The sequence below is a fragment of the Jaculus jaculus genome, chromosome 5 (genome assembly GCF_020740685.1).
Source record: "Jaculus jaculus isolate mJacJac1 chromosome 5, mJacJac1.mat.Y.cur, whole genome shotgun sequence".
Taxonomy (NCBI): domain Eukaryota; kingdom Metazoa; phylum Chordata; class Mammalia; order Rodentia; family Dipodidae; genus Jaculus; species Jaculus jaculus.
Genome location: NC_059106.1, coordinates 8,291,207 through 8,317,066, shown reverse-complemented (window position 1 = coordinate 8,317,066; position 25,860 = coordinate 8,291,207). Strand labels below are relative to the sequence as shown.

At 48.4% G+C, this 25,860-nt stretch overlaps 1 protein-coding gene across 2 annotated transcripts in view; it reads right to left on the bottom strand.

Annotated features, from left to right (window-relative positions):
- Positions 1–5,362: 5,362 nt before the first annotated feature.
- Positions 5,363–25,860, bottom strand: part of Rab4a (RAB4A, member RAS oncogene family) — a 34,207-nt gene continuing 13,709 nt past the window's right edge. The window contains exons 2-8 of one of the 2 annotated variants that reach the window (XM_004659680.2): positions 15,340–15,420; positions 11,694–11,808; positions 10,407–10,469; positions 9,068–9,222; positions 7,559–7,654; positions 6,394–6,526; positions 5,363–5,896 (exon numbers count right to left, since the gene is read on the bottom strand). In XM_004659680.2, coding sequence (XP_004659737.1) covers positions 6,411–6,526; positions 7,559–7,654; positions 9,068–9,222; positions 10,407–10,469; positions 11,694–11,808; positions 15,340–15,420 — 626 coding nt within the window. In that variant the 3' untranslated portion in view covers positions 5,363–5,896; positions 6,394–6,410. Of the gene's footprint in view, positions 5,897–6,393; positions 6,527–7,558; positions 7,655–9,067; positions 9,223–10,406; positions 10,470–11,693; positions 11,809–15,339; positions 15,421–25,860 lie in introns of those variants that run through there. The other variant, XM_045149592.1, reaches the window with a different exon arrangement.

Genomic DNA, 25,860 nt, shown 5'->3' with positions numbered 1-25,860 from the left:
GATTCCTTTGATTCCCTCTTTGAGTTCCTCTTTGACTCCTTTGATTTGTTCTCTGACTTCTTTGAACATACTTACAATCATTCTTTTGAAATCTTTCTCAGGCATTTCCTCTAACTCGTTTTCACTGGAGGTCATTTCTCAGAGTGTCAGGCATGGGGTGCACACAGTAACCCTGTTCTGGGGAGGCCTCTGCTCAGGACACACGAAGGCTATGCAGATAGGTGTGACCTAACCAAAGGGAGGCTAGGAAAGAGACCCCAGAGCTGGAAGTCACCTTCTAACAGAGATGCTCCACCTGATCCTTGGGGACGGCAGTGGCCGGTCAACATGTGGAAGCCCACTGAGGCAGAGGCCAGAGAGCTGAGACATACATCTCAGTGCCCTGTGAAGGCTCCAGTGTCCTGGAGGCAGGAACAGACTACTCGGAATGACCTTCCTGGCCACCTAGATAGATCAATTAAAATGACTTTAATGGAAAGAGTAGGGGATGACTTATATTAGTCATACACCTTGCCATTCAACATTTTTTGTCTTTTTTTCTTTCTCCCCCTGTTGCAGTCAGGTTCGCATTGCTGATAGAAATCATCAAACCAAGAGTATCTTGGGCAGGGGGGTTATTTTGGCTCGCAGGCTTGAGGGGAAGATCTACGATGGCAGGGGAAAATGATGGCGTGAGCAGAGGGTGGACATCACCCCCTGGCCAACATAAGGTGGACAATAGCAACAGGAGAGTGTGCCAAACACCAGCAAGGGGACGCTGGCTATAACACCCATAAGCCCACCCCCAACAATACACTGCCTCCAGGAGGCATTAATTCTCAAATCCCCATCAACTGGGAACTTAGCATTCAGAATATCAAAGTTTATGGGGATACGTGAATCAAACCACCACACCCCCCCTTACTCTTTCCTTCCTCAAGAGGGTCTTATGTAGATCAGATCATCCTTGAACTACCTATGCAGCTGAGGTTGACCTTGACCTCATGACTCTCTGGCCTCAGTCTCCTGGATGTTGCAATTGCATCAGTGGTGTGGTAATTACAGGTATGGTGAGCCACCATATCTCACTTTAGTATTCAATTTAAATTTTTTTGTTCATTTTTTTAAAAATTTTTATTTATTTATTTGAGAGCGACAGACACAGAGAGAAAGACAGATAGAAGGGAAGAGAGAGAATGGGCACGCCAGGGCTTCTAGCCTCTGCAAACAAACTCCAGACGCGTGCGCCCCCTTGTGCATCTGGCTAACGTGGGACCTGGGGAACCGAGCCTCGAACCGGGGTCCTTAGACTTCACAGGCAAGCGCTTAACCGCTAAGCCATCTCTCCAGCCCTTTTTGTTCATTTTTATTTATTTATTTGAGAGTGACAGAGAGAGAAAGAGGCATATATAGAGAGAATGGGCACGCCAGGGCTGCCAGCCACTGCAAATGAACTCCAGACGCGTGCGCCCCCTTGTGCATCTGGCTAACGTGGGTCCTGGAGAATCACACCTTGAACTGGGGTTCTTAGGCTTCACAAGCAAGTGCTTAACCACTAAGCCATCTCTCCAGCCCTAGTATTCAATTTAATTAAAATTTACTATTCAATTTAAAGCGAGTGTCAATGCTGTAGGATCACCTTATCAAGCTCTTCCCCATCAGACACGCCTCCTCATGCTCCTGTGCATTTAGTCACTATCATTGCTAGTACTTTGGAATGTAGAATACTCTGGAAGTTTAGTAAGCATATTTTGTTTCTTCAGGGCAGAACTCCCCACAAGATGTTTATAGTTAACTGTGGAAGGTCAAGGGAGATGCCAGCAGCTCTGACCTACCCAGTTTTCACTGAGGTTCCCAGAGGAGTTCATTGGCAAGAAAAAATGACCAGGACCACAGACCCCAGATTTGGTGAGCAGCCACTGACAGGCATGTAGCGGAGTTCAGTGAAACACAGTCTTTAAAGTGGGGTACGGATGGAAGCGATGACTGAGTGAAATGTGCCTCATGTTACTACAGGAGCAGTGGGGCGCCAAAATACCCAGCGGCTGGTGCTGTGGGCCTGGCGGCCAGCCTGGGCCAGGGGCATCACTGGTATAACTGGCCACATGCCAGGAAGTATACCCAACCTGTCACCGGAAAGATAATCTTGCTTTTACAATGCAGACCAGTAAGCCAATTTCATATAATTGTCAGAGAAACATCAATGCCATGTATGAAAGTGTCACAAAAAAAAATCCATGCTGTTGGCTTTGTAAGCTCCCAGTAGGAATTTCCAGCAGTGGTTAAGAAGTGCCTGCTGAACTATTTTGGGAGAAAATGACATGCCTCAGATGTTCCCAAATACCTCAGCACAAAGAGGTGAGGGAAAGACATAGAGCGAGGTTGACACAATGTAAGTATTGAGGCAACTGACAGGAGAAGCACCACTGTGTCTCTGTGCACCGAGTGAGCACAGCAAGAAATAGAAAAGTACATAACAGCTATTTCTAAAAAATATTTTTATTTATTTATTTGAGAGACAGAGAAGAGGAGGCAGACACAGAGTGAGCATGGATCTCCTGCTGCTTCAGACAAACTCCAGATGCATGTGCCACGTTGTGCACCTAGCTTTATGTGGATGGCTGTGGAATTGAACCCGGCCAGCTTTAAAAACAAGTGCATTTAACCACTGAGCCATTTCCCAGCTCACAGGCTAATTTTATTCTTTTTGCTGTTGTTGTTTATTTAATTTATTTATTTGAGAGCTATGGACAGAGAAAGAGGCACAGAGAGGGGGGGGGGAGGGAGAGGGAGGGAAAATGGGCACACCAGGGCCTCCAGCCACTGCAAACGAACTCCAGACGCATGCGCCCCCTTGTGCATCTGGCTAACGTGGGTCCTAGGGAATCGAGCCTCGAACCAGGGTCCTTAGGCTTCACAGGCAAGCGCTTAACCACTAAGCCATCTCTCCAGCCCTTAAAGGCTAATTTTGTTCATTTTGAGGTAGGGTCTCCCTCTAGCCCAGGCTGACCTGGAACTCACTCTGTAGTCCTAGGCTGGCTTCAGACTAACAGTGATCCTCCAACCTCTGCCTCCTGAGTGCTGGGGTTAAAGGTGTGTGCCACTGTGCCCTAGCCCTCAAAAGTCATTTTTGAAAGAAAAAAGTCAAAGCTCTCCTGGCCATGTTGTTTCATACAGGTGAGACGTCTTTGCACCTGCGAGGTAAGGACTGGCAGCCTGGCCACCATCCTGCAAGACTACTGTTCTCACACTGCTTGTTTCTTTTTTCAAGATAGGGTCTCAGTCTAGCACAGGCTGATCTGGAACTCACTCTGTAGTCCTAGGCTGGCCTTTGAGCTCACGGTGATCCTCCTACCTCAGCTTCCTTGGTGCTGGGATGAAAGAGGTGAGCCAGCACTCCTGGCTCAGGTTACTTCTTACAGAAGCTAATAACCCAGCCAGCAAGTGGCCAGCCACAGCCCAGAGCTTGGGCTGCACATGAACTGCGGATAGCTGAGGAAAAGGCTCTCACTCCAGGGGGCACTCAGAAGTTATGAAAATTCCCAGGTGTTTAAAGACCTTTCAGAAAAAAAGAGAAACAAAAAGACAAAGATGACGGAAAATGGGAACTGACCCACTGCGTCACAATGCGGGTCACCAACCATTTAGGTTTCAAATTGTAGCATTTGATTCTTTGAACAGAGTTTCCGGCCCTGCCGGCCAAGAATCCGTGTTCCTAGGGATTGCAGCCACTTTCTGTAAGCCACAAGCAATGTTCAACAAAGCTTGGACGGATTCCCAAACCATCATCTTCTTTTCACTGCCATGCTGGGCTGAGGGACCAGGGCAATCTTAGGTCTAACTGGACATCGTGACCCTTTCTTAGAAAGACCGAGAATCCCTTCTGCAGTCATGGACGGCAAGGGCTTCCTCAGGATTCAGTGGTTTGTGGGGCCCGTGTTGCACATTTATTACCAGATTAACCCAAACCCCACTCTCTTCCTACTCTTCTCTGGAGGCGGACACTAACAGGAGCACCTGATCTGGTTGTCCAGTGTTTGCTGGTCACTGGGTGATGAGGATATAAGGAATTTGTGGTTTTATCACAGGCTCCCCAGTCAAACAACTCAAGTTTACCATATTTTCAGACCCCTGCTGGTGTGTGAGAATGCATGCAGCCTTGTCCCTCCCAAGGAGCTGACTCTCAGTGGGCAGCTGGTGGGGCAGCCCAGCAAGCACTGAACAAATGCTCCTCCTGCGGTCCTGGGAGCAGTCAGCTGAAACTCTGCTTCACAGTCTGACTTTTAAAATCAAACACTCGGACTATAAAAAATCCCAAAGTTAACATATCTAAAACAAATTGATACCTACTGGTGTTTTTTAGCAGAATCATTTCCCAGAGCTTATGTTTCTGGGCTCTACTGTTGATTTAAAAAAAAAAAAAAAAAGCCCAGCATGGTGGTGCACATCTTCCATCCAGCACTCGGGATGCTGAGGTAGGAGGCTCACTGTGAGTTTGAAGCCAGCCTGGCACTGCAGAGTGAGCTCCAGGTCAGCCTGGGCTAGAATGAGACCTGCCTCAGGAAAACAAAACAAAACAAAACAAAACAGAAAAACCAAACCAAAACAATGGTAGCCATTTTTCAAATAAAAGTTAATGAAACTTACCAGTTCCATTCCATGACTAAAAAGTCACAGGGGAAGGGCACACAAAAGGCAGACATGTTTTCACCTTTCTGACTTGAACAATATTGTATTTCAGCTCTAAAGAGAGACTATATTAGGGCATTTTATAATGGAAGAATGGCCTTTGTAGTTGTATGTGGTAATTACACTTAGTATACCTCATGTGGATTAAAAACAGGTCAACGTGACAACTTTAGCAACACATTTAAACACTCAGGAAAGGGAATTTTTTTCTAGGTAGTCCAGACTGGATTTGAACATAGGTTCTTCCTGCTTTCTCAACTACCTGAGGTCTGGGGTTATAGATATGTACTACCACACTTGGCAAGATGTAACTTGGTGTGCATGTATGTGTGTGTTGCTGGGGATTGAACTCAGGGACTTGCACATGCAAAGCAAAACAATCTACCACTGAACTATATGCCTGACCCAGAATTTCTTACTAAGTAGTATCCTTTGAAATGAATTTGAGGTAGTGGGTCTTTAAATGCACACAAAACAATGAAAGAGGCAGTGATACACTTATACTGGATTTCAGGAAAAAAGTGTTCTTCAGCAACAGGACCAGACAGATCAGCAAATAGGAGGCCAAGGGCAGCTGTGGCTGGGGGGACATGTGGTAGCCAACATGTGGTTGGCTGATGGAAGGCCCTCAACAGCTCCTGTGCTGCCCTTGGTGACAAGCCTTGCCATCCACAGAGCAGGACAGTGTGCAATGCACGAGAAACACCATTTCCTTTATTTTTGGATGTTAGCGAGTCCTGTGGGCCTAGCATTTCTGGTGAGGATCGTGGACACAGTGTAGAAAGGGAGGCAGGATGGGATAAGTAACGCACTGGCTTTCAGTGACACTGTCCTTCAATATTGGTCACACATATAACCAACATGACGAGAAAAACACACTCAACGTTCACAAATGGCATTGCCTGTGATTAAAAAACTTAAGCTTCACTGAGTGCAAGATCCTATCATGTCACACTGGCTGTATGCTAATGTGCCGGGCTGTGTACAGCACAAGCCATGGTCTAACGGAACGTGAAGGGGAGAATGTGGGGCAGGAATCTTTGCATACACGGGACATCCACAGGTGCTGTCCGTTGAGTTGGGTTTGCTGTGTGGCTGCTGGGCCCTGTCTGCCAGTGTGCACTGTTGTTTCCCCACAAAGAGCTACTTCTGCCGAGTAGAAAAAGATGGTCATAAAAACTTCAGAGTCTTCAAGCTCCAGCAACTGCATCTCAGAAACCCCATCAACCTGAAACATGGGGAGAGCGGTCAGCAAGCTGCACCGTTGTCAATGTGAAGGAAGCCGCGGCTCTGAGCCCGGCCGGACCACGTCCGCATCACTTCTGCTGCTAGGGATCTGCTAGAGTGGGGCAGAAGTGCACACGCCTGCAATCCCAGCACCTGGGAAGCTGAGGCAGGAGGGTTGCTATGAGTTCAAAGCCAGGTTTTTATAGGGGGGGTCTTGTATCAGTCTCCCACCCAAAGCCCACTGTGGTAAGCACAAAAAGCACAAAAAACTTTTACAAGTTCAGTGGAGAACTTGCTGGCTTTGAGTTGTGTCTTCTGTCTTCACAGCCACGCCTGACAAAGCCCCCCGCTCTAGCATTGCTCCCCAACATTTGGGTGATGTTCCTGCAAACATCCATCCTGTTGGCCAGAGCAGCGGCTGTCCCTGGTGGTCCCCTTCCCTCTCCTGCTGCAGCTCATACCCTCCCCTTATGCCTGCACGCGGCCTCCAGCACCCACCTGCGTCCCTGGGGTGGTTAGCAACCACACTCCTGAGCGTTCGGGGCCTGTGTGCGCCGAGGTGACCGCAGCTGCCTCAGGGCGGCATCTCCATACTGGATGCCAGAGCCCATTCTCTCAGGGTCCAGCTCACCTGAAGATCAAACACGTCTTTATAAAGAACATCTGTGATTCTATACTCCCCAAACATGGTAAGTTAAAAAAAAACAACACAGAGCATCGTGCATCTATGCCACTATCTTGAAGAAAGAGGGAAATATATCTCTTTGCACAAATGCCATTACACATCTCTAGTCCCAGGGCAATGGCTGACTTCAAGGAGTTTTAGATGTATGAATTTGGTAAAATAAATGAGTTTAGAATTAAACTGCAGCTGGGCTGGTCAGATGGCTTAGAAGTTAAGTGCTTGCCTGCGAAGCCTAAGGACCCCAGTTCTAGGCTCCATTTCCCCAGGACCCACGTTAGCCAGATGCACAAGGGGGCACACATATTTGCATTGGCTGGAGGCCCTGGCACGCCCAATCTCTATCTGCCTTTCTCTCTCTCTGTTGCTTTCAAAAAAAAAAAAAAAAAAAACTGCAAAAACTGCAGCAACAATGCTGTTCCCTTAAACACGCACCTCTGCTGGATGTGGTGGCACACACCTTCCTAGTACTGGGAGGTTAAGGTTGAAAGAAAGCTGCGAGTTTTGAGGCCAGTCTGGACTACAGAGTGAGTTCCAAGTCATCCTGGGCTAAAGTGAGATCCTGCTTCAAAAAACAAACACCCAAAACTCCAAATAGAACACAAAAAACAGCTTTGTACCAGGCGTGGTGGCACACACCTTTAATCTCAGCACTCAAGAGGCAGGGGTAGGAGGACTGCTTTGAGTTTGAGGCCACCATGAGATTACATTGTGAATTCCAGGTCAGCCTGGGCTACAATGAGTCCCTACCTTGGAAAAAACAAGCAGAAATCAGCTTTGCTGGATGGGAACTCAGGCAGCTGCCACTTGCCCCACAAGCTCTAGCCCACTCGTGACCAGCAGCCCTTCCTCTGGAAGTTTCTCACACCCCAAGCACCCTTGAAGCCGAGGCTTTTTACTACAGCACTGTTTATGTCCGACAACAGGGGTCGCTGCTGAGCTACATGGCAAAGCTAGTGAGAAGGGAAGGAAGGTACTCACCTGATTCAATCTTGTTAAGTATCTTCCTTGCACACTGCACAAAAGCCTCTTCCACATTCTCCCCAGTTAGGGCACTTGTTTCCAGGAACATCAGCTCTGAAAGGGACATCAAAGGAGACACCAGGCCATGTTTATAAGATGAGAATTATTTTCAACCTAACAAGAATAGCAGGCAAAACAGTTCACTCGTTCAGCTCTTCTCTTTCTTATTTGTTTTGAGGTAGGATCTCACTGTAACCAAGGCTGACCTGGGATTCACTCTGTGGTCCCAGACTGGCCTTATACTCACAGTGATCCTTCTACCTCTGCTGGGATTAAAGGGATGCACCATCAGGCACATCTCAAGCCCTTATGTTTCTATAAACACATCAATACACATTAGTATGACATTTTTGTTTGTTGAAACATGCTGGCCTTAAACTTGTTCTGTAGCCAAGGCTGGCTTTAAACTCCCGATCCTCTTGCCTTCACCTCTCAAGTGCTAGGATTATAGCCATGCATTGCTACATCCAGCTATGTTAATGTGCTTTTTAGAAAGCAATCTGCTAGCTGGGTATGGTGGCACACACCTTTAATCCCAGCATTCTGAAGGCAGAGGCAGGAGGATGGCCGTGTGTTCAAGGCCACCCTGAGACTCCATAGTGAATTCCAGGTCAGCCTGGGCTAGAGTGAGACCCTACCTCGAAAAATTTAAAAAAAAAAAAAGCCATCTGCTGATGTTCACAGCTTCAAACAGGAGACCGTGTCTCCAGGTGGAGGGTGAGGATGGTCACGGAGGTTATCCTATGGCCTACGCACGTGGGACATGGTGTATGTACTCATACAGTTGTGGGGTGTTCAGCCCTGCCTTATGCTGGTCTCTGATGTGACAAGATGGGACAAGCAACAGCTTTCCATGTGCCAGAGACAACCAGGAGGGAGACTGGCTGGCCAAAATAGTGACTTAGGCCTCAGTGTCCGGTCTAGGTGATGAGAATGTCACGTCGACATTCGGCACAAGGCTCCCGCTCTCTAGAGCACCGGGCATGGAGAGTCCTGACGGATGGACGTTCCCTCAGCCCCGGCACCAGGGCCGACTCCGCAGAGGCCTGCGCTTCCTTCTGTGGTGCCACATCCTCGTGGCTTCTTCCCTACTAGCAGAGGGTGCCCGCCTTCCCACCGTGCCAGGCTTTTATGTGGGTCCCGGGGATCGAACTCAAGTCCTCATGCTTGTGAGGCAAGTACTTTACCCACAGCTCTCTCCATAGTCCCCTCCAGTAGATTTTTTTTTCTTCCCTCAATGTTTTCACATTATTTGGGTTTTTTGAGGGAGGGCCTCACTCTAGTGTAGGCTGACCTGGAACTCACTCTGTGGTCCCATGCTGGTCTCAAACTCACAGCGGTCCTTCTACCTCTGCCTCCTGAGGGTTAGGGCTAAAAGCATGCACCACCATGCCCAGCCGACAGATGCTTTGAACCCAGAGAAACATTACTGTGCCCTGTGAGGAGCTGTAAGAGGAAGTCACTTGCCGTTCTCCTGCGCGAACCTGGAGGCTTCGAGGAAGGTGACTTCGCGCTCGGTGTCCAGGTCCTTCTTGTTCCCGCAGAGGATGATGACGATGCTCTGGCTCGCCAGCATCCTCGCATCTGTTAACCAATTAGTAAGCGCATTGTAGGTTTCTCGGCTGCGTAACATAAGATTGTGGAAATAATACATGTATTTTATAAAACTAGCAACTCTTTCCCGTCATCCTCACCGCGCACATTGCTCGTCACCATGTCAGTGAGGGAAATGGCACCTCAAAGGGAACGTGGGAGCCCGAATGCCCTGCAATGTGTTGGGCCTGTGGGTGTGATTCATTTCTGTTTTAGCCAAATCATACAGTGGCCAGACATTCTGGGTTCAGAAGGAAAATGGTACTTTTCATTCCACCTGAGCTTGATAGAGCATGTGGTCAGAGCTGAGCTCTGCCACTGAGAACCAGTGCTGGGCGCTGTCATGTGCTGAGCTCTGGCCATGTAGGCACCTTGCTCCAGGGGCATCGGACACACTCCTGAAGGGACTTGGATGGAGACTGCCATCACCTGAAGCTCAGAGACGATGACATCCAAAGCCACCTAGACACCCTGGTCTCTGAGCTCAGACTACTTGTGGTTGGGTCGGGCACAGGTGATGTCACATGTTGGCAGGTCCAGCAGCAGGGACTGAGGGGAGGCTGACTGGGAGCTGTCACCTGCTCTTGGAGAGGGCGGCAGCTTTGTGCTGTCCTTTCCTGAAGGGCCCCTCAACAGAGCCCTTTGGACCAAGTGTTTCCAGGCTGTGCTGCAGACTCTGCGGTCAGGTACGGGCGGGATGTCCTCGTGGACAGGAGTGAGCTGTGACCCGCACTGCAGCCCCATGGCTATGAGCCCCGTCGGATCATCCCAGGAGGGAGCTTATGCTTAGTCTCAACCAAGTTGCCATGTGCGGCCAACAGCTGCCGTATGCATGCTTTGTATGAATGAAAGCTCTCGCGGCCCCCCGAGGATTCTGACAGCCCTAGAAAGTGAAGCTCTGCGGAGACCACACAAGCCCTAGCTGGAGCTGGGCTCTGAGCCTCGGCTTGGCATCCTCAGCTTCTCGAGTCACTTCTGAGAGCTCAGGGCTGCACACCTTGAGGAATCATACGTCCAGCAGAGTGGCACCTCACAAGCATGCTTCCCAACGTGGCTGTGCCACATGCCTAAAGACCTCTTACATCCCCAAGAAAGGGCTGAGGGACCTCCTGGGTGTAGCCACACTGCCCATCTAGATATAAAACATGCTACATTTTGGGTATTAGGGGCACAGAGCACCAAATGCCCTTGTGCAGTGGGAAGCTGGCATTACCTGGTGATGTCATAGACAAGGAGTGCCCCGGCTGCACCTCTGTAGTAGCTTCTTGTCACAGACCTGAAAGAATGACATGGGCTTACTTCCAACCACCAAAGAACCTTTCCGATGTCCCCTAAGAGCCCGTGTTTTCTGTGTGAAGCATACTGCAAAGACAGACACAATTGCAAGAGAGACATCGGAACCACATGGGAGGCTATTGTGCTGGAAGATGCATCATAGGAGCCAAGGTGTGTGTGTGTGTGTGTGTGTTTTCTGGACAAACAGGATGCTCTCTCCAAAGTGGGGCAGCTCTGGATGGATGGTACCTTTGAGATGGTACAGAAGGTTCCTTGTGCATCTGGCTTACATGGGTCCTGGAGAATCAAACCAGGGTTCTTAGGCTTTGCAGGAAAACACCTTAACTGCTAAGCCATCTCTTCTGGGTTTGGAAGGAAAATGGTACTTTTCATTCCACCTGAGCTTGATAGAGCATGTGGTCAGAGCTGAGCTCTGCCACTGAGAACCAGTGCAGTGCTGACCGCTGTCATGTGCTGAGCTCTGGCCATCTAGGCACCTTGCTCCAGGGGCATCGGACACACTCCTGAAGGGACTCGCATGGAGACTACTGTCACCTGAAGCTCAGAGACAATGACATTCAAAGCCACCTAGGCGCCCTGGCAAAGCAGGACTACTTCTCTTCAGCCCTCCCCCTTTTTTTTCAAGGTAGGGTCTCAATCTAGCCTAGGCTGACCTGGAACTCATTATGTAGCCCTAGGCTGGCTTCAAATTCAGGGCAATCCTCTTACCTCAGCCTCCCAAGTGCTGGGTCTAAAGGCGTGTGCTACAGCACCAGGCTAATTTCAGCCTAAGAGCACAACCACAGCTGAGCATGGTGCCTCACACCTGTAATCCTATGAGCCTGAGACAGGATTATGGGTTCAAGACCAACCTGGGCTACATAGACTGTCTGAAAATACCAAAGGAAGTAGGGAAAGGAGAGGGAAGGAGAAAGAAGGGGAGGAAAGAATGAAGAGGAGGAAGAACAAGAAACAGGAATAAAAGAGAAACGCCATGGGCACATGACCCTGGGCACGTGGGGCACACTCTCCCAATAGTGACCTGCCTCCCTCCGAGGCTCTTCAGCTACCCCAGTGCTGGGCCTGTCCCCTCCTCTGCTGGAAACCAGTCAGCATCATCTTAGCAGTGAGACCTTCCTGAGCTGTGCGCAGTCCACACACAGTGAGCAAATTTAGTTAAATGTATCACACATTTCAAAGCATTCTTACTCAGAGGAAAACCTACCTGAATCGCTCCTGTCCAGCTGTGTCCCATATCTGTAACTTTACATATTTACCACCAACATTTATTATTTTTGAGCCAAATTCTACTCCTATGGTATGATTTGAGTCATCTTTGACTAGAAAAGAAAGAGAACAAGACATTACATTTAGAACAGGCAGCTATCAGGATCGCAGGTCTCCCTCCCAAGGTAGGGTCTCACTCTGGCCCAGGCTGACCTGGAATCACTATGTAGTCTCAGGCTGGCCTCGAACTCACAGTGACCCCTACCTCTACCTCCCTAGTGCTGGGATTAAAGGTGTGTGCCACCACTCAGGCTCGCAGTTTAAATGGCAACAGCAACATCAAAGGCTGTGTCTGTGGAAATGTGTTTGCTTTGGCTGCTCACTTCTCCAATGGTCAGCTGGTGAGAAGCACTCGCTTCCAAGTGAAATGCACAGTCCCTGCACTCAGGAGGTAATAAAGCTTTTCCCCCAGGCCCCAGCACACAGTGCAGAGAAGAGGCTGTCCACTGAGGACACACTCCAGTGACTGAGCAGTGTATTACACATGCAGCAGGGCATAGAATGTGCTGGGCAGCAGGCTGGAAACCAAGTTCATAGCAACATGAGGACAGATGGACACTCCAAGGAAATGAGCAAAAAGGAGAGTGCTGAAGCCAGCCAGATCACCCGGGGTATTTGGGGTTTCTCTGGAGACTTGGGGGACACCATTTTTGTCTCCTTTGCAATGTATAACAGGCACCGAGTGTTCATAAGTACTAGTCTCTTATGGCAAAATTTTGAATGAGGGCTGGAGAGATGGCTCAGTGGTTAAGGTGCTTGCCTGCAAAGCCTAACGACCAAGGTTTGATTCCCCAGAACCCAACTAAGATGCACAAGGTGTTGCACAAGTCTGGATTTTGTTTCCAGTGGCTGGAGGCCCTAACACACCTATTCTCTCTCTCTCTGCCTTTTCCTCTCTCAAATAAATAATTTTTAAAATTTTGAATGAGTTTGTTGGAGAAATGAGGCCCATCTTTCCTAGCTCTGACTGAAGGGCTGGGGTTAAAGATTCTTGCTCCCAAAACCTGCCAGCCCAGGGTTCAATCCTCTGGAACCCATGTAAAGCCAGATGCCAAGTGGCACATGCATTGGAGTTCATTTGCAGGGACAAGAGGCCCTAATGCACCCATACTGTCTCTCTCTCTTGAAGAAAACAAAAATACTAAAAAATAAACGTGATTGAGACAAACCATGTTTAAGAAATCTTCACCCCAATGAAGGGATGGACTAAAACACGTTACTTCGTACATTGATTAGCTCACTGGTCTTGACCAGGAACCAAATGGAACTGTTTCAGAAGTCAGGGTGCTGACTAGCTCCAAAGTACCTGCCGTGTTTGGAGTGAGGGATGAGAGGTTAGCTAGAGAACCTGCCTTGTCCTTGGAACAGATGCAGATGCATGATCCAGTGGGGAGGGTCTTGGCAGCAACCAGGCTGGGGCAGGCTGGTTGTGACCTGCCACAGAGCTGGAGGCACCCTCCCCATGGCTCTGGGAGCAGCTGGACAGGTTACCCAGCCTTCCTGATCATTAAGAATTGCTTTCGGGAACAGAGCATGACAAGGTCTAGAGAAGAGCTAGCAGCCCCGCAGCAAACACTTTCAACAAGGAAAGGAAGTGGGGTGTGGTGGCTCAGGCCAGAAATCTCAGCACTTGGGAGGCTGAGGGATTGCTATGAATTCAAGGCCAGGCCAGTCTGAGCTACATGGTAAGGTCCAGATCGTACTGGGCTACACAGTGTGAGACTCTTATTTCGAAAACTCAAAAACAAGGCTGGAGAGATGGCTCAGCAGTCAAGACACCTGTCTGCAAAACTCAATGAGCCAAGTTACGTTCTACCCAAGTTCAGCTCCCCAGTACTCTCGTAAAGCAGATGCACAGGCTGTACAAGGTGGTGCATGGGTCAGAGTTCATTTGCAGTAGCTAGAGGTCCTGGTGTGCCCATTTTTTTCTCTCTTTCTCTACTTGCAAATAAGTAAAATAAAATAAATGTGCTTTACTGATAATTACACTGGACCCTGGACTGACAAGCTCTTCACTGATAAGAGGGAAGTAGAAGAGAACCTTCCAGAATCACACTCCTCCTCTTGGCTTCTTCACTCTATCAAGGCTCTGAGCTGTCTTCTGCTCTTCCCCACCTGAGGTGCTCCATGCGTGCCTGCCTCAGGTCCTGCACTTGGATAAATTGATTTTCTGCTGAGCCTAAACGTGCTGCTCATTCTTCTGAGTTCTCTGCACTGTAATAAAAGCTTTGCTTCTTAAAAAAAAAAAAAAATCAGGCTGGAGAGATGGCTTAGTGGTTAAGCGCTTGCCTGTGAAGCCTAAGGACCCCGGTTCGAGGCTCGGTTCCTCAGGTCCCACGTTCGCCAGATGCACAAGGGGGCGCACGCGTCTGGAGTTCGTTTGCAGAGGCTGGAAGCCCTGGCGCGCCCATTCTCTCTCTCTGCCTCTATCTGTCTTTCTCTCTGTGTCTGACGCTCTCAAATAAATAAATAAAAATTATATATAAAAAAAAATCTTCCTTATTAGCAAGCAGATGGGGTAGATGGGGTGGGGAAATGAGCACCCCAGCGCCTCCTGCCACCACACATGAACTCCAGTTGCATGCACCACTTTGTGCATCTGGCTTCATGTGGGAATGGGGGAATCACACCTGGTCTGTCAGGCCTAGAAGCAAGTGCCTCAGCTTATGATAAGGGCCTTTCGAAGCTAGTCTTCTACAGCTTTCCACGGCCTGTGCAGCTTGGAACACATGTCCCACCTCCCTCCCCCAAAGGTGGGTAGTCAGCACCATGGCACTGTGGTCCAGAGCCCTGTGACAGGGTGACCCTCTGAGGAGCACATGAAGTGAGGACTTCCCTCTGCTCCTCAACCTAAGAACCAGGCCCAGTGGCAGTAAGGCCATTCCAGCCAATGGAGGCCATTACTCACCCAAAGAACGCTCTAAGCCATGGCTGGGCACTGTACCAGGAAACACGGGCCCTCCCCTGAAGCCCCCTTGCTGGGCTCACCATCCTGTTATCTTTTAGGGTGCAAAGCCACGCTATACATGGAGCCAGTATTGAATTGAAACTAACTTAACAAAAACTCTGTCATGTAAAAGTTTACTTTTTTTTTTCAAGGTAGGGTGTCATTATAGCCCAGGCTGACCTTGAACTCACAGCAACCTTCCTACCCCAGCCTCCTAAGTGCTGGGATTAAAGGCGTGTGCCACCATGCCTGGCTGAAGGTAACTTTTTTATGTTACCTAAAAGCATTTTATTTATGAGAGAGAGAGAGAGAAAGTACATAGAGTGAAAAATATAGTGAAATAATAGGGCACACCAGGATCTCTAGCCACTGCAAATGAACTCCAGACACATATGCCGCTTTGTGCATCTGGCTTATGTTCGATTCCCAGCATAATGGGGAATCGAACCTGGGTACTTTGGCTTCACAGGCAAGTGCCTTAAATGCTAAGCTCTCTCTCTAGCCCAAAAGTATTTTTAAGCTATGACATTTTTTTCCCTGTAAAAACAAAAACAAAAACCTAAATTTTCTGTGAAAAACATCTGTGCCCAGAGCGCTCACAAGCACGAGAGAATGAAGCCATCTTGACGTCACTTACATTTTTTTTCAATGAACTGATGAAGCAAGCATGACTTGCCAGTTCCTGCATTTCCAATAACCAAGAACTTAAACAAGAAATCTGAAAGACAAAGAAAAACAATGAAAATAACTTTAAAATGGGAGCTATTAATTTACTTCTAGATGACGTTCATAAATTGTAATGAGGTCTTAGTTGCTAATATAACAGAAGAAAAGAAATAGCTGAATCTGGGGCAGGAGCGATGGTGCCGCAGTTAAAGGCACTTGCTTGCAAATCCTGACGGCCCAGGCTTGATTCCCCAGTACCCACATAAAGCCAGATGCACACCATGGCACATGCCTCTGGAGTTCATTTACAGTGGCAAGAGATCTTGGGCTCTCTCTCTCTCTCTCCCTCCCTGTCTGTTTCTTTGTCCAAATCAATATTAAAAAAAAAAAAAAAAACAAAACTGAATCTTTTGTGAAAATAAGTGTGAGGTTGGTATGTGTGTGTGTGTGTGCATACTTCCCTTTTCACATTTAAGTATTTCTGATATGCAAATTCAGATGTTTTCCAAACTGCTCTTGAGAAAACTTCTTTTGAAGTTAGTTGGAACGTTGAAAATGCTTTTGAAATGAATAAAACTCATAATTGCTAGCCACTCTTTATACCCCATTGCAAGCAGAATTAACCCAGAGCTTTCAAGTGCTTGCTGTATCAAAGAGCAGGCCTGGCAGCCTCAAGAAGCCTGCCTCACTCCTCACAGGGATGAATTCTTGCCCTTGCAGATCTGAGGGACTGCTTCTACCCCAGTAACTCTTGGATAGCTCAGGCCAAGGTCAGGCTGTATGAGTGATAATTTGTCTGACTGAATGCAGAGGGTGACCGTTTTCATTGTCCACCTGTTTTTAGAATTATAATGGAAACACCTGTGGGTGTTTAGAGAGGTTTTACTGAGGAGGGCCCACCCTGAATGTGGGCACCACCATCCCATGGGCTGGGGTCCTGGAGAGAAAAAAATGGAGAGAGCTGAGTGCCAGAATTCATCTCTCTGCTTCCTGACAGGATGCAAGGTGACCAGCCCCCTCATGCTCTAGCCACACACCTTCCCCACAGGATAGACTGTAACCTTGAACTACAATCCAGAGTAGATGCACATGTGTGCATGGGGACATCAACGTCTCTAGTTTCTGAAAATGAATACCAGACCCATGCTTCACTTTTTGTGTGTTTCAGCTTATGTGGGTGGCTTTTGAGTTGAACCAGGGCAGGCAGACTTTGCAAGCAAGCACCTTGAATGGCTGAGCCATCCTCCCAGCCCCTAAATGACTTTCTCTCAGATGTTTTGTGAGCAGTGAGAAGAGTGACTAATACAGCATGCTCGTGTCTTCACACATAGGCATCCGTTGAACTCTGGATGCTCTTGCCACAAGACTGGAGTAAAAGACTTACAAGGTGGACTCTGGTAAGTAATGCGACTGAGCATCAGGAATCATAAATTGCTATTCATAGCTCAATTGCTTTTACTTTTTCTTCCCTTTTCCTCCTTCCTTTTTTCTTTCGTCAAGGTTTCGCATAATTCAGGCTGGTCTCAAATTCACTATGTAGCTGAGACTCTACCTTGCAAGTGCTGGGATTAGAGGTGTGCAACTACACCCAGCGATTCAACTGACTTTTCTCTAGCACCCCAACTCCCTCTTTCTATGACAAGGCTAAGCATAGCCTCACCTTGGCCATGACCCCTCCTGGCACCTAGGCTCTGTAATCCTGGATCCCCTCCCATCACATCTCTCTCAGGTAAGGCCAAGTGCTCCCTGTCCCTGGCCACCTTCCTTCTCCTAGTTAAGCTGGGACAGTCACTGGCACTTGGCCTGGCCCCATTACCAGTTTCTAAGAACTATGATCATCATTCAAGGGTGAAGACTATTCAGCCTCTCACCATGTCCAACAGTTACAGCCAGTAACATTCAAAGAACAGAGGTGGCAGTATTTCAAAAGTACAATATTGTATTTCTTACTGGATGTTTATTATTTTATTTTATTTATTATTATTATTATTTGGTTTTTCGAGGTAGGGCTTCGCTCCAGCCCAGGCTGACCTGGAATTCACTATGGAGTCTCAGGGTGGCCTTGAACTCACAGTGATCCTCCTACCTCTGCCTCCTGAGTGCTGGGAATAAAGACGTGCACCGCCATGCCCAGGTGAATGTTTATTGTTATTTTTTTAATAAAAAGCCATGTCTATGTTCAGAGCAGCGACATTCCTAGTAGCTAAAGGAGAAAGCAATCCCAGTGTCCACCAGTAGATGAACAGATAGTGTGGTAGATCCATATGATGGAGCAGCACCTGGTCTTAAAGGGGAAATAATTTCTGATGCCTGCTATTGAAGGAGAAACAGGAGGAAGACAGCTTTTTAAAACCATTTCATGTATTTGAGAGAGAAAGAGAGAGAGAATGGGCATGCCAGGGCCTCTAGCCACTGCAAATGAACTCCAGACACATGTGCCATATCTTGTGCTTTATGTGAGTACCAGGAAATTGAACTCCCAGCCTTTGGCTTTGCAGACAAGTGCCTTATCCACTAAGCCATCTCTCCAGCCCTAAGATATCTATTTTAAAATATATATTTGCAAGGGGAGAGAGAGAGAGAATGAAAGAGTGTGCCAGGGCTTCTAGCAGCTGTATATCCACTTTGCGCCTCTGGCTTTACATGGATACTGGGGAATCAAACCCAGGTTGTCAGGTTTTGCAAGTAAGGGCTTTTAACCACTAAGTCATCTCTCCAGCCGTAAGCTAGCTTTTTACATGCAATTGGTCAGGGACAGAAGCCCAAAGAGGACATAAGGAGATGCCACTCTGCCAGCCCTGAGAACTCAGTCTGATCTTGTCTCATCCAAGATGGCTGCCAGCAACACTCCCCAGCCCAGCCTCTGACTCCATGAACCAGTCAGGTCTCTCCTTCCATACCTGAGTCTGATAACAAGGCTCAGCCCCACTGGATGCTTGATCCATATAAAGGAGGTTACCACCATGGGCCAGCCCTTTTCCCTTCGGTGGTCTCACCTGAGATGCTATGAAAGTCTGTGGTTCTTTCCCGCTGGCCCTCTTCCCGCGCCTTGCTTTGGGCTGCTTCCTCATGTATGTTACATGTATGCTTTTGCTCTGACCTCCTGAGTCCTCACCATTTCTCCATCCTCTCTGGTGTCTTGTGTGAAGGGGATTTCTCTGGTTCATACACTTTGCCTTCCACATGTGGGTGTAAGTGCCTCCTGCACAGCCCTTTTACCCCAGGGGATTTCTCTGCGCGGAGTCTCTGTTTCCCCTCTCCATGCCCAGCTAAGGCAGACAAGTCTCCTCTGACCTTAGTCTTCAATGTGCCTCCTCCAGGTTCCTAATTCCCTCAACAATTAGCCTTATAATTCATAATTTATTCCTAGATAAACTCAGTGATTCATAATTTACATTTCTTGGAGCCCTTTTAAAATTTTATTTATTTATTTATTTTGGTTTTCTGAGGTAAGGTCTTACGCTAGCTCAGGCTGACCTGGAATTCACTAGGTAGTCTCAGGGTGGCCTTAAATTCATGGCGATCCTCCTATATCTGCCTCCCGAGCGCTGGGATGAAAGGCGTGCGCCACCACACCTGCCCCCCTTTTCAGGTAGCATCTTGCACTAGCCCAGGCTGATCTGTAATTCACTATGGAGTCTTAGGCTGGTCTGGAACTCACAGCAATCCTCCTACCTACCTGTGCCTCCCAAATGCTGGGATTAAAGGCATGCACCACCATGCCCACCTTCTGAGTCCATTTTATCAATTCTTTGCTAAATTAGGACAAGGACCTAAAAGTTAGGGTTCATAGGTCCTGCCAAACTCCCAAATCCTACATCACTTCAGTAGATGAACCTTGAGGACATTATGTTAAGTGACATATGACAGTCATAAAGGGACAAATATTGATGATTTCACTTATGTAATGCCCCTAGAATAGACTGAAAACAGGGTTTGGATTGTCCGAGTGTGGGGGCAGCAGAGAGTCACCATCTCATGGGAATGAACACTAGTTTGGAAAGATGAACTTTCCAGAGATAGGTGGTGGTGATGCTTACAATAAAACATGTGGTGAGTGTGGTGACGCACGCCTTTAATCCCAGCACTCAAGAGGCAGAGGTAGGAGGATTGCCGTGAGTTTGAGGCCACCCTGAGACGACATAGTGAATTCCAGGTCATCCTGGGCTGGAGCTAGACCCTACCTAAAAAAACCAAAAAGAAAAGAGTGATATAAATGTGAATGTACTTAATGCCACTGTAATATACATATACAATTTTATATTTCACAATACCAAGAAACAAAGCAAGCCAAACCTAATAATTCCCAATGAATCGCTTTTATAACCCAAGAAACTGAAGATGGGATGGTTAATAAGATTACCAGGCTCAAGGGAATTAAAATTTCTCAATCTTGTTCAGTGTGCTCTTCCATTAAGAAATGAAATTATAGGGCTGGAGAGATGGCTTAGCGGTTAAGAAATGAAATTATAAAAGCTGTAAGCAAGACAAAAAGAGGACCAAATATCGGTCTCTCCTTGTTCTAAACAATGAGACAGACAGGAAGAATGAATGAATGAATCGGGCCAGAGGCCGGCAGTGTGCAGCAGAGGGAAGCTCACCAGAGAACACTGCGCCTAACACAGCTTTAGGACTCCACCCTCCTGCACCAGAAACCCAGGGAAACAAGCTTTCAAATTCCTGTGACCCTGGACTCTGCCCCCATGCAGCTGGGTGTGGACCTCGCACAGCTCCAGAGCTAACCCCAGGTGGCATCATCGCTGCCTCCTGGGGCCAAAGGGCGGCAGGTGACCACTGCACCTTGACGGTGGGTAACAGGGGAGCAGGGTGTGCAGTCTCCACAAAAAAACACTGAATCTCTCTAACAAATGCTTCATACTCTGAACTTTGAAGCTAAAATGGTACGAACAACAGCTAGCCATGTTTTTGAAAACCATTTTGGGTCAAATATCTGAGAACGTGGAGCTTTTAGGAAGGAGAAACCCTACGATGCCTGGGCGGAGGCGCAGCAGCCGTGGCCGAGCCTCGCGAGGCGCTCTAGTCTCAGACTGTCGCCATGCTGACGGCCAGGAGCACCCAGGGGGGAGGGGAGGGCAGAGAGCCACCTGAGTCCCCCGGGCTGGGCTGGGAGTGCAAGGGCAGCTGGAAAAATCCACTCGTGAGCTCAGGCACACTGTGAGCTTCCGGTACCTGCCTCTCAGGAGAATGGAGACATTCTCCTTTGAAAATTAAGTACGGTCTGGTACCGTGATGATGTGGACACTAAGCTCCATGTTGGGGCACTAACAATAAAGTCACCCTACAAAATGGTGCCATTTGGATGCCTGGAGTGTACATCCCTGACCTGAGACACAGTCCTCTGACGATAAGCTCACAACTTAAAGCTACAAGCACAGCAACGACCCACTCAGGACACTGTAAAGTGACACACGGCGGCCCCTAGAGTAGCTGAGTTCATAGAGAAGAGTGTGGGGTTGCCAGGAGCCGTGAGAGTGACCGTCGGTGATGCACGGAACCCGTCCTTCTGCGCCTGCCCAAGGGCAGCCGGGTCAGGTGCCTTCGGGATGATCAAGTCACAAAAACGGAGTGAAGAGCTAGGAAGGCACAGGAGGCTTTAACCCCGCCGCTTAGGAGGCTGAAGGAGAAGAAATGCTGTGAGTTTTGGGACTACAGGAGAGAGTGCCAGGTCAGACCTGGGCCAGAGTGAGACCCTAACTTGCAAAAAACAAGATAAAATAAATTCAAGGAGTCACTTTACAATACTATTTGGTCATAATAAAGGATAACTTTGGGCTATGAAAAGAGTAAGTACACATAGATGGAAGTGTAAAGTGGGCAGAAACAGCCTGGTGCCATCAGGAAGCAGGGAAGACGCGCTGAGGAACATGGAGTCCCCACTGCAGGGGCGAGCAGGGATGCAGTGGTCACCTGCCTGTCGGGGACTCCCTGCTCCTTGGAACTTCAGGAAGGAAGAAGGTAGATCTGACACCAAGTGCGACACACGTGGCTTCTTTTTGCACGTTCTAAAATATGCTTGACTAGTTAAAAAATTATGGGGGCTGGAGAGATGGCTCAGCAGTTGAAAGCACTTGCGGTGAAGCCTAACGACCTGGGTTCAGTTCCCTAGTACCCATGTAAAGCCAGAGACACAAAGTGAGGCATGTACCTGGAGTTTGTTTGAAGTGGCAGGAGCTCATGGCATGCTCATACTTTCTCTCTCTCTCTAATAGATAAATAAAAATTTAAAACATGGACAAGAAACCCTCAGATAAACTGGAAAGTGCAAAAACCCCACAAAAAACAGAAAACAAGAAAATTAGCCTGCCAGGCGTGGGGTCACACGCCTTTAATTCCAGCACTTGGGAGGCAGAGGCAGGAGGATCACCATGAGTTTGAGGCCACCCTGAGACAACATAGTGAGTTTCAGGTCAGCCTGGGCTACAGTGAAAGCCTACCTTGAAAACAAAAGAACATTGGATAGTGAAGCTGAGTCCCACAGCATCAATACCGCATGAAGCACACCCGCACACTCGGTGCAGTGACAAACTCAGCAGGCTGGGTTTAGAACACGTCCCAAGCACGCGCTGCCGAGAAATCACTTCAGGCATAGTGTGGCAGCCAGGCTCGCATTGCTGGCAGAAAATATCCAACCAAACCGGGCATGGAGGCACACACCTTTAATCCCAGCACTCGGAAGGCAGAGGTAGGAAGATTTCTGTGAGTTTGAGGCCACCCTGAGACTACATAGAGAATTCCAGGTCTGCCTGGGCTGCAGCGAGACCCTACCTTGAAAAAACCAACCAACAAACAAAATGACCAAGAGCAGCTTGTGGGAAAAAAGGGTTTATTTTGGTTTACAGACTTGAGGGGAAGCGCCATGATGGCAGGAGAAAATGATGGCTTGAGCAGAGGGTGGACATCACCCCTGGCCAACATAAGGTGGACAATAGCAACCGGAGAATGTGCCAAACGCCAGCCAGGGGAAACTGGCTATAACACCTATAACCCGCCCCCAACAATACACTGCCTCCAGGAGGCGTTAATTCCCAATTGCCATGAGCTGGGAACCTAGCATCCAGAACACCTGAGTTTATGGGAGACACCTGAATTACACCTCCACACCTAGTGATACAGGCGAAACAATGGTAACAAAAAGCAGAACCAGCTACTTTGACACCAGACAAGATGGAATTCAGAGCAAAGAGGATGAGGGAGGTCTCTGCTCGAAGAGGCCAGTGTCCCTGGGCGCCAGCCAAGGTTGTTCCTTCACTCCTACCTCTGCTTCCTGAGTGCTGGGGTTGCAAGTGTGCGCCACCACTCCTGGTTTACGTCATAGATGTTTGAGGATTTTGTAAATACTTATGAGATGGGGGGCAGAAGGTGACCCTTTCCCCCTCCCAAATCATGGTAGACCAGATCACCCACTAGGGATATGTGTCAAAGTCATGATGCACGTGATAGTATGATGACGTCAGATCTTTGGAGGATGCAGACCCCGTGTCAGTGCACACTGCGGAGCTGGGGAAAAGCCTCACTGACTGAGTGCAGCTTCAAGGTTGTTTCACAAAGAGCATTCTGGCAGCAGGAGACCCTGCTACCAAGATGAGGCAGATTTCCTTGACTGTCTCAGATCTGATGTCTACCTTAGCCAGTAAGACGGAGGAGCCTGACAGAAGCAGAAGGACAGGCAGACACATCTGTGATGGCTGCTAGAGCTCCTCCTTTACGTGAAACGCTGGCTTGCGCTGGCCTTGTTTATGAAACCAAACGTGGAGTTCCTGTGTGACTGGCACTGTGTCTCAGGGCGGCCGACACTGCAGATGACAGACAGTAGACAGCGCCGGACACCGGAGCAGGTCCCCAAGGCAGGGCAGCAGCACGTTAGAGGGACGAAAGGAGGAAAGCCGCCTAGGCCGCGTGTAACTATGGACAAGTGAATTAACTGTCACTTGAGTTAGATTTGGTGTTAATACAAGAGCTCAGAATCACACAGAAACTTTAAAATTTTTTATGTGCATGTGTGTGTGTGTGTGTGCGTGCGCACATGTCTGGACTTTCGAGAGTCTCTTGCCACTGCAAGCAAAATGTCCAGCTTTAGGCTGGAGAGATGGCTTAGCAGTCAAGGTGCTTGCCTGTAAAGCCTAAGGACCCAGGTTCCGTTCCCCAGAACCCATGTAAACCAGATGCACATAGTAGCACATTTGTCTGGAGTTCGTTTGCAGTGGCTGGAGGCCCTAGCATGCCCATTTTCTCCTTTATCTCCCTCTCTTTCTCTCTCTCTCAAATAAATAAATAAAAATATTTAAAAAGAAATTGAAACATATCCAGCTTCATGTGGGTACTAGGGAATTCTGGGTCAGCAGATTTTGCAAGCAAGTGTCTTTAACTTCTGAATTGTCCCCAGCCCCATGCACAAACTTTTCTATTCAGCTTATGGTTGTTCTCTTCAGGCAATGGTTTCCTTGGAAGGAATTAGCACAAAGGCAGCGAAAGTCAGTATCCCAAAATAGGCACTCCCAAAACGGGTATACTGTACTGACGTACTTTTAACTTTCCGTATGAGAAACGTTTGATGAAATGACGTGAAAGCTATTAAGTAATCAGCAATCAGTGGGCCAACAGCAGCCACCCTGGGGCAGAGGCACAAGAGATGGCAAAGGCACAGGGAGGACAGGGAACATGATGCTCAACCCTCTCACTGGCTCCCCAGGCCCCAGCAGAGCAGCAGGAGCAGCCACCCTGCAGGACTTCGAGGTGAGGTGCAAGCCAGGTAAGTGAGAACGACCAAACAGCTCATGCCCTTTGCTCAGCAGTGGTCAGGGACACCCAGTCCTGTTCAGCAGACAGGTGGCTGTGCTGCGTGGCTGCTGCCCCTGCTGCGCCCCCGCTGCCGCCCCGTTCTTATCCGCGGAGCGGCCTCGCCCTGCAGCGCCCTGCGATCCAGCCGGTCCTCCTGTGCTCAGTGTGGAACACGTTGTTGACCACAAAACTGATCTGAAACCGGGACATCCTGTCCTCCAGATGAGAGAATGCCGTGAGGGGGTCACTGCCATCTGTAGTCAGTCCCCAAAACACCAGACTACCCCCCACTGAAAACCAGATGGAGGGAAACACTGTCCTGCTCCTCCCAAAACACTGCTCACTGGAGCTGGGGAAATGGTTCAGTTGGTAAAGCATTTTCCACACAAGTGTGAGTTTGGATTTCCAGCACCCATGTAAATGCCAGGCAGGTGGTGGCCCAGCCCAGCACTTGGGCGGCAGAGACAGGATCCCCCAGGGCAGCTGGCTACTTAGACTAGCTGAATCAGCAAGCACTGGGTTCAAGTGAGAAACTCTGCCTCCGTCAATAAGGCAAAGAGCGATCAAGGAAGACACCCAACGTCAAACTCTGGCCTTCCTTTGCACATGCCTACACAAATGCTACCATGCACACACACAAAACACATAGACACACACAAAACACATACACACACACAACACACATATACACACACAAAAGGAAAAAGGGAAACAATAAGAAAAAATACTTTCCTGGTTGGGGAGATGACTCAGTGTTTTTTGTTTTGTTTTGTTTTGTTTTGTTTTGTTTTGTTTTTTTTTCAAGGTAGGGTTTCACTCTAGTCCAGGCTGACCTAGAATTCACTCTGTATTCTCAGTGTGGCCTCGAACTCATGACAATCCTACCTCTGCCTCCCAAGTGCTGGGATTAAAGGCATGCACTACCATACCCATCAATTTTTTTTTCTAAAAAAGAAACCATGGGGCTGGGGAAGTGACTTAGCAGTTAAGGCATTTGCCTGGGAAGCCTAAGGACCTCCGTTTGATTCCCCAGGACCCATGCAAGCCAGATGCACAAGGGGGTGCATGTATCTGGTGTTTGTTTGCAGTGGCTGGAGGCTCTGGTGAGCCCATTCTCTCTCTCTCTGCCTCTTCCTTTCTCTCAAATAAATAAAATATTTTTAAAAAAGAAACCATGGCACACCCATCTCTTTCTACATGTTTTTTGAGTAGGGCCTCACTTTATTTTTAAATTATTTATTTATCTGAGAGAGAAAGGGAAAGAGGCACACACACAGAGAGAGAGAGAGAGAGAGAGAGGGAAAGGGAGAGAGAAGGAGAGAATGGGCACACCAGGGCTACAAGCAACTGCAAATGAACTGCAGATACATGCGCCATCTTGTGTAGCTGGCTTACATGGGTACTGAGGAATTGAACTGGGTCCTTAGGCTTTGCAGGTAAGCACCTTAAACTCTGAGCCATCTCTCCAGCCCTGGGGTCTCACTTTAGACCAGGCTGACCTGGAACTTACTCTGTGGTCTGAGACTCGCCTGGAACTCACAGCAATCCTCCTACCTCTACTTCCTGAGTGCTGTGAATAAAGGGGTGCAACATCACACTTGGCTAATAAATTTAAAAAAAAATAAGCCGGGCATGGTGATGCACCCCTTTAATCCCAGCACTCGGAAGGCAGACGTAGGAGGATTGCCCAGAG